At 36.1% G+C, this 8,862-nt stretch overlaps 1 protein-coding gene across 1 annotated transcript; it reads left to right on the plus strand.

The window, feature by feature from the left end:
• Positions 1 to 699: 699 nt before the first annotated feature.
• On the plus strand, positions 700 to 5,447 carry LOC148662068 (troponin C, slow skeletal and cardiac muscles). The gene is made up of 6 exons (XM_088636771.1): positions 700 to 906; positions 2,635 to 2,665; positions 3,244 to 3,390; positions 3,960 to 4,074; positions 4,579 to 4,715; positions 5,120 to 5,447. Exons 1-6 carry the CDS (start codon positions 883 to 885, stop codon positions 5,149 to 5,151), a joined length of 486 nt encoding a protein of 161 aa, XP_088492897.1. The 5' UTR covers positions 700 to 882; the 3' UTR covers positions 5,152 to 5,447.
• The last annotated feature ends 3,415 nt before the right edge of the window (positions 5,448 to 8,862 follow it).

Genomic DNA, 8,862 nt, shown 5'->3' on the forward strand with positions numbered 1-8,862 from the left:
AGACCTTCACAAGGATGAATTTGTACGTCTAGAAATCTTTTAAAACCTAGGCTTAGAGCACAATATTTTGCAAACTGAACAGGAAGCATACAAACAAATGTGGAAACAATCAAGTATTTTTTTAAAAAAAACTTTATTTTTATTGTTTTCCATAGAGTCAACATTGAGAAGCCCTTACCAGCAAAACAAAACAAACTGATTTTTATATTCATCACAACACCAGTTGAAAATTCAGTACATAAAAAGTATTTTTTTAACTTGCTTCCCTTTACTCTTGTTTAAAAGGGAAAACATCGCTTATGTCAAAATCATTTTGAAAACACCATATAATCAAGTTTCATTTCTGAACTAATTTCTGTAAGTTAACCAAGCTTGGTGCATCTTGTCAATTGTGTGGGAGGCATTAATGCAAATGCCTTGGAGAGAGAAGAATTCTTCGCTACGCAGCCTTGAAAACAGAGCTGTACTGAATCCAAGGGGAAAAAAGTATCCCTATTAGTAGATCATGGCCTTGAAACATTATTGTAGGAGGACTTTTCTGGCTCGTCTCTGAGCTGGCATATTCTCTCTGTAATACCCCCGCTGGAATGTTGAGTGTCTCTCTAGTCCATTCAGGCATGATTAGGGGAAAGCGACAAGAATGGCTATCCATTTGGTTCATTCCATTCCAAAGTATGCTGTCCAAGAGTCACTACATTCTTATCTGAGCTGGGAGATTGCGATTTATCCACATCCCGGTGGGTTAGCTGGGAGGCAGGGAGGGACACAGCTCGGTCTGAGGGGCAGATATAAAGCTGCCGTCAAGCGGATTTGCCTCTGCTCTCCTCTGTGGTTCTCTCATCGCCTTTGCTGCACCTAGGAGCCATTTGAGTGGCTTCTAACATGGACAACATTTACAAGGCAGCGGTAAGTAGAGCATTTAGGCATCTTTGAAGCCGGAGGTATTCTGGGAATCGACAGAAGCAGAAAGACAGAAATCATTGGGATTCAGAGAACAAAGATTGTAAGAATTCTCTTGGCAAAACATGTAAACTCATGTATTATACCCAAATATGTAAACATACATTATAAAATCCATCAAGTTTACATAGCATGCTAAGAATATTATCTATAGAGTCAAATGGGTTTCCCCAACACAGCTTCTTTTTGTACTCAGTTTCTCCGGGTAACTCTTGTTTGGTAACAGGATGGTATGGTCATTTGTATTAGCTGGGTGTTTGCAGAAATCTGTCAAGTACTGCAGATACTCTCGTTTCATAATTACTTTGACATAGCCTAACAGTGTGGTTGGAATGGTAAACTCCATCCGAGAGAGTGTCGTCTGAAAATAGAGCTGGGAAAGTGTTACATTAATACCACAGTGAAGCACACAAGTGCAAATAGCATAGTATTTCTGGATTGTGCGATGACTTCTATACTTAGTGGAATACAATCATTTATCCTGTGATGGAGTTTAGTTGATATGGGTCACAAAACATCTCTCACCTGTGCTGGGGAATTGTGCCACTCTATTTATTATTGAAAACCTCACTGCACTTGCACTGTGAAATCATTTTTTTAACGAAGATACTGTTATTCCAATTCTTGGCAATCACATTCAGTAACTTAACCAATAAAGAGATAAAAATAAATGCAGATTTGCTCATTGCTTCTGAGTGCAGTTGTACGTGATAATATTTAAAACATTTAAGATTAATATTGAGAATATTTTCTTCACTGTAGTTTTGCATGGGAAAGTACTAACGAATGTGATGTGCTTTAAGAATGTTGAAATATTTTTTTTTCATATACGGAAAAATCTGAAATGATAAAGATCATTGTGTGATGACTCCATCCATGCCTACAAATGGCAGGATCACCTCCAAAGGCTAATTTTGGCAAACCACTCAGACAGCTACGCTTTTGTCATGTATGGTCACAGTAGAAGAGCCTGTGATTTAGATAAAAACTTCAAGGCTAAATTCCAATGCTATCTGTCAGAGCCTGGGCAGCTACAAGATTGTCATTCAATTCCTCATTGCGTATAGTTGTATTAAAATGACAGTGCATATGCGCTGCATCCCCCTGACTGGCAAATCAGTAGAATTGTTCTTGGTAACCATAAAGTCTTGCAGCTGTCATTATTCTTGATTCTCTGTGGATGTTCCTGGAATTCCTGTTTCATTTTTCTAAACGCTTTAAAACACAACTTATGTTTCCTTTGTTTATGGTTTATTAATTGAATGTAGTTGTACGATGTAAAGTTCTGCTATTTTGTCAGCATTGATTATCTACAATCCACGTCTATCAGTGGTTGCTAAGGTCCTGTTTTTGCTAGGAATGTTTCCAGATGTACATGACATTACCATATATGTCAATCTGACCTTAACATTTTTAAATCTGAACTGTGAACTTTAACCTGTATTCACCTTTCAAGTACATAACTCAGTTATGCTTATACTGTACACGCTCTTTACAGTTTGCAGTGTTACTTTTTCAGTCATGCTGTTAGAGCCATTAATGCAGTTCATTAAACATTTTTGCCTAAATTAAATACAAAGTACAGGTGAATGTAAAGAGTTTATATACTGTAAGACTACAAAGCCCATACACAAATCCATGTTTTAAGTTGTTTTATTTCTATTTCTGGAACAGGTTGAGCAGCTGACAGAGGAACAGAAAAGTGGTAGGTAGAAATTGCGTGTATCAACTCACAATGAAAAGTGAGTTGCAGTGGTGCTGTTCACTCTAGCTTTCTGTCAGAAGTTCCATTATTGCTTTCTGTCAGTAGACAATAGCAGTCCCAGAATGGGAGAAGAACAATTTGCCTTGATCTGTTTAGCCTAAGTGGATATCTATGGCTCCAAAATCAGCTTTAAAAGTATCATAACCTTTTGAGAGTCCTCATATTAAAGTCCCCACTGTGCAGAGTCAATCATAGGTGTAGCGCCATGCTACAATAATACAATGACAGAGACATCCACAACTGTTCCCATCTTAAGCTTTTCAACTTTGAACTTCAATAAACGTCTAATACAATGACCAGAGTTCCTGTTGCAGCCCAGAGAAACCCTAAGAGCTCGATTTTAAAATACAGAAAAGGACTAAAAAACAAGGTAATCGAAAACAACCTATAATTTATAAAACCGCAGTGTGTTTGCATTTTTCTGAAATATTTTTACAGTACACATTTTGTGAATTTACGCTCCTGTATGCCACTGCCCGTGTTTGCTTTTATCTAATCCTGAGTCCTCTCTGTTATAGAGTTCAGGGCTGCCTTTGACATCTTTGTACAGGATGCAGAGGACGGCTGTATCAGCACAAAGGAACTGGGGAAGGTCATGAGGATGCTCGGCCAGAATCCAACCCCGGAGGAGCTACAGGAAATGATAGATGAGGTGGATGAAGATGGTGAGATGTTCTGCATGTAGCACATGTTCATGACCTTAAATACATATTAATCAAGGAGGTGTGTGGGAAAGAGGTATGTGGGTTTGCTTGCAAGTCAAAGAATACTTTTATAAATAGTTATTGTTATGTTACCTTGGTCGCTATCCACTATACAGTAATCCAAGTTTAAATCACTGCGTAAATTCCACAGTTTTCAAAACCCACTTCAGAAATATACTGTATATCCTGATTTTCCCTCACCTACATAGAAGGCCACAGACTGGGAGGTATGTTTCTCTTAGTTTCTCAGTAGTACTATACATCAGAAGTACAGAACTGAACGACACAGAAAAAAGGTTCTGGATCTATGTGGAAGCTCATATTATTAAATGAAAAAAATATCTCCAATTACAAAGTGCATATTACAAACCCATTACAGCACTTCATAGTAGATTTCCACTGGGGAGAAACCGGAAAATCCAGGTAGACAAAAAGCTGTTATGGAAAAAAGGCTACTGAGTTTGCTATTACTGGGTGGGTCAAAGTTTCGATTTAATCTTGACCGAAGTATTACCGTTTTCTTATTGTAGGGAGTGGAACAGTGGATTTTGATGAATTCTTAGTCATGATGGTCAGGTGTATGAAAGATGACAGCAAAGGCAAATCAGAAGAAGAACTTGCAGAACTCTTCCGAATGTTTGATAAGTAAGTGCTTGTTGTCAAAAGGGAATCTCTCAAAGAAATTTGTGTAACACAGTAGGTTAAAACCTACAAATAATGATTTATTAATGTTAATATTAATCTATTTTATCAACGCTCAATTTACCATTAATTAAGGTCACATAAAATGCTAATGATATATTAATAGATACACTGTAGTTTACATGTTGATCCTAAAAGTAACCCTAACATTTACCTAACCAAATTACTACTGAATATTTATGGATGCTTTATTATCATTACGTAGAAACATAGAAACTCAAGTAATAGTAAGTTGATGACATTCAATATCAACTGTATTCAATTTTTATTTATGTTTGACTGTGCTTGAATGGATGTGGTCATGTTGAGAATTGATTAGAGATTATACTGTTTTTATGGGTTTTGATCATTTAAACCCATTCATGTATTCAGAGATGGCAAAGAGAAACCTTTTTGTAAATTCTGCATTTTTCCAAATCGGCTGCTTTTTGTGGGTAATTGTAACAGAAACGCAGATGGCTACATTGACTTTGAAGAATTAAAGATAATGCTGGAAGCCACAGGGGAAGCCATTACTGAAGATGACATAGAAGAACTGATGAAAGATGGAGACAAAAACAATGATGGAAAGATCGATTACGACGGTAAGTACAGTATATATACTGTATATAAATCACCATTTATGGATTTAACATTTCACTCATTGGAAGCCAGAAGAATAATGGGATTGGTTGAGTCGCTTCCCACTGACAGTTTTGGCTTCCTTTTTTAAGACTTCCCACTACAATATCATGCATCATAGGATGATAACAGTATAGTATTTGAGGAACCTGAAAAACAGAACGTACTTTTTGAAATGTAAAAAAGAAAAGAATTGACTTCATAGCATAAAAGAATGAAACTTTTTTTTATGCTGGGGCTACACTCACAAGACAAGTCTTGTGTTGTATAAAGAGGGAGTCATTTTTTTATTCCTCTATCCAATGCATTTTTGAAAAAGAAACTTGAATCATGTTAGTCTCTTTTCCTTTTTTTGGGTGTTCTGTAGAATTCCTGGAATTCATGAAAGGAGTGGAGTAAATATCACAAGGTCAACATGAAAATGTTATTTCTTCAAGTCCCTTGCTGTGATTTCTGTGTGTTCTTGTACCCGATTGGCATGGCATGAAGCTACTGAACTGACTAGAGAGGCCAACGCTGATCTTTTCTCTCCTGAGCAGAGAGGACATCCTCCTCCGTGTGAACTGAAGGAAAAGGATTCTGTATTTTTTCTTTGTTCTGGTAATGTAAATACAGTAAATGAGACGTGAGACAATATTTTCAATTGCTGGAATATAATATCTTTTTGGGATTTTAATAAAACATAATGTCAAAAATGTGGTTTGTGGTTTCATGCTCATAACTAATGAATATATTGCATTTTGCATAGAATTTACAATGTATAGGACTATCAAAATAATTAAAAAACAGTTTTCCCAAGTGCTGTACTATCTTCATGGTTCCCATTTATCATACAGTAAATTGCTATGGTTTACTGAATTTATACAGGTTTATCATCAGTTTGGAGAATCTTTTAACCATTGCTTAATCTGATTTATGCCATTAATGACTTTGTTTCATGAGCAGATTTAAGTCTTAACATTCTTGCCTAATTTCCAATGACAACAAAAACCTTAAATGCAACAATAATTGTTTTTGAATGAATATATTTTTCTAATATGAGAATGTTGCATCTAATTATACAGTATATATAATGTATACTTATATATACTACTGATTTAGAACTAAATTGAATCATTAAATAATAGTCATTCTCTAATAAAAACGTGAATTACTGAATAACAATTTTCACATCCTGGATGTCAATTTTTATTTAAAAAATATACAAAAAGTGCAGCACAGTGGAAATATTTTTAAAATACAACATACTACTGGAAATTCTGTGTCCTACAAAATACAACTAAATAATAATGGTTGCATTATTACAAACACAATCAAGAAAGAATGATTTCACTGGCAATCATAAAACAACACTTTAATGTGGAGAGATAGACACGGTTATATTATCATCCTAAAATAAACTATAGCTGCGCTGCATACTAATATTTTCCCACCCAAACCTTTGGTATCATAAAAGGTTGGTTTAATTAAAGGAGAGTTTACAAACCCTTGTTTTAGGGTCCCTTTTAATCTGACAGAATGGAAGAATGAGTTTACAATGTGTCTTTGTCTCCAGAGGCAAACTTGATTTTGTATTGTTCCTGCTCAACAGAATGTGACGACAAAAATGGAAGACCTATCCTTGAATGTGCAATGTTCACTTGCACTGTGCTGGAAATTGGATGTGATGTTTTTAACCATCTGTGCAACAGTCAAGCACAAGTTCCTGCAGGCACCTATCAATTACACTAAAATGAACTTGTCAGTTGTAGATATCCTCAGCTCTACTTTTGGACATTGACTGACTGTAGAGTCTTTCCTTCAAGGTTTCTACACAGAAGAAAGAGTTTTGTGTGCCTTTCAGGAATTGTGTATGACCTTGTTTGGCATAAATTATAAATTGCCTACTATACTCCAGTTTCCTATAGTACCTCCTCCCAAAGACATGCAGGTTAGGAATGACTGGCTTTTGTAAATGATCCTTTTTAGGGGTCACAAGGAGATTTCATGTGTGGAAAAATACTGCCCAGGGAACCACAGAGAAATTCAGCCACATTAGATTAATAGGCTGAATGATCTTCTCTTATCTTTGACCTTTATGATGTATAATTCCTATCCTGGCAAGCAACAGGCGCAAAGCAAGGTAGGCCTTGGACAAAATCCCAGTCCATCAAGGCAGCCACACGAACACAGACAGACATACTCACACCTAGAGCTAATTTTCCTAGAATCCAATTAATCTACCAATATGTTTTTGGATTTTGGGAGGAAAATGGAGCAACCAGAGGAAACCCACATAAACATGAGGAGAACTTACAAAGTCCACACAGAAAGAAAATATAATTTTATATTATTGTTTTCAATATCTAGAAAATAAAATGTTTGGAGGTATAGATGACAGCCTTGAAAACTGAGCTAAAAAAGGTGTAGTCTTTTTCACAAAAATACAAATAAGATGCAATTAGGAGAACTTCAGGAGGGTAAGGATTTGTGATATAATGTAGTGATTTAAAGCTGCTTTTGAAAAATATATATTTTCCTTTGTCCAGAGCTCCAGCAAATATACCTGTGCGTGAAATCATTATGAAACTGCAGTAAGATTCCAAAAAAGAATCCTGTTTTCTTCCCGTGACACCAATGAAAGTTAAAAGCGTGCTTAAAGCAGTATGAATTGGATTATTTAGAGAGCAACAACCCTCTAACAATGAGTACACGAGTCTAATTGAGAGATGTAAAAAATAGCTTTTTCCCTCTAGCTTTTGTAATTTAGATATCAGCCACTTCTAACCAGCAAACAAATCTTTCCCTGCCTTTTTGATGGTCTCAAATCACACCACACTGAGATGTTAAGATTCTTCCTGACAACAATTCATCTCTCTAACTTTCTCTTCATCCAAGGAATTCCTTCTCCAGCCTCATTAGCAAGTCTGAATGCTTAGTGCAGTTGTTAAACAAATGTCAGCTATTAATAGACCAGGTGATAATAACCTAACATAACCTACAGGGCTGGAACTCATATACTGCAATGTTCTGCAATATGAAAGTGCATATTAATATATACAATAACAATGGGTATTTAAAACTCCAGTTTTCCTCCAACTTCTTTGACATTATAGCTATTGAAACAGGTTTTCTTCTATTGGCTAACACTTTTTTAACCACATGCCCACACAGTTATATAATGAATTAGGTAGGTCTCTCTGTATTTGAGCCACAACAACTCATCAATGCGGACACAATCCTGGTTTCCATGGCATGAAGAGATCAGAGAGGACAAGACTACCTCCTGGATGGATGGGAAGCCAGTCCAATGCAGAGCCTACCCCACCAGTCCCCATTCTTGCAGCTGGATGGTCTGGAGAAATTGGGCTAAACCTGTTCACTCAAGGTAAAACAGCCAGTGTCTTGAACCCACAACCCACCACACTATGCAATACTCCTACCTAGCAAATGGATTAGGATAGAATAATACACATCTCAACAGACAACTGAATGCATCTTTAAATGTGTTAACATTTGTTTGCGCATAGGGGTTTTTCACAGTCCAGTGACAATTCTTTTGTCAGCTTAAATAGCAGTTCTTTAGAATTATTAGAATTCTTAAGCGACAGTGACCTGTTTCTGGACTAAACGCATATACACATATACTGCTACATCTGTTCTCTTTCTTTTTCTTTTTCCCGTTTACAACCACTTTTGTGCAATATATGCCAGGGACCTGTGCAATACATTTATATTTATATTTATATCTATGGTTACATCTATATTTATATTCATACGTGTGATACGATTTTCTGTGTACTGTTCTGTTCTAGTTTCCTCTTGTGTGTCCGGACTGTGAGTAACTCTTGTATTGTATTGTATGTATTGTACTATTAGTATATAATTCGTTACACTGTGGCTGTGTTGTGTGTGTTAAGCTGCTGTTGCACTGCAGTTTCCCTCACGGGATCAATAAAGTATCTATCTATCTATCTTATGTGCAGTGTATGAAGTTTTCATGAAGTTAATATGAAGACATGACATTTTGATAAAAAAGCATCAATCCAATTTCAGAAAGCCACATATTCCATCTAAATGGAGATGGCAACTCCATAAAACATTTCCGAGTGAAATATTCAGGAAAGGGAA

This window comes from Lepisosteus platostomus, chromosome 6 (genome assembly GCF_059453375.1).
Source record: "Lepisosteus platostomus isolate fLepPlt1 chromosome 6, fLepPlt1.hap1, whole genome shotgun sequence".
Taxonomy (NCBI): Eukaryota; Metazoa; Chordata; class Actinopteri; order Semionotiformes; family Lepisosteidae; genus Lepisosteus; species Lepisosteus platostomus.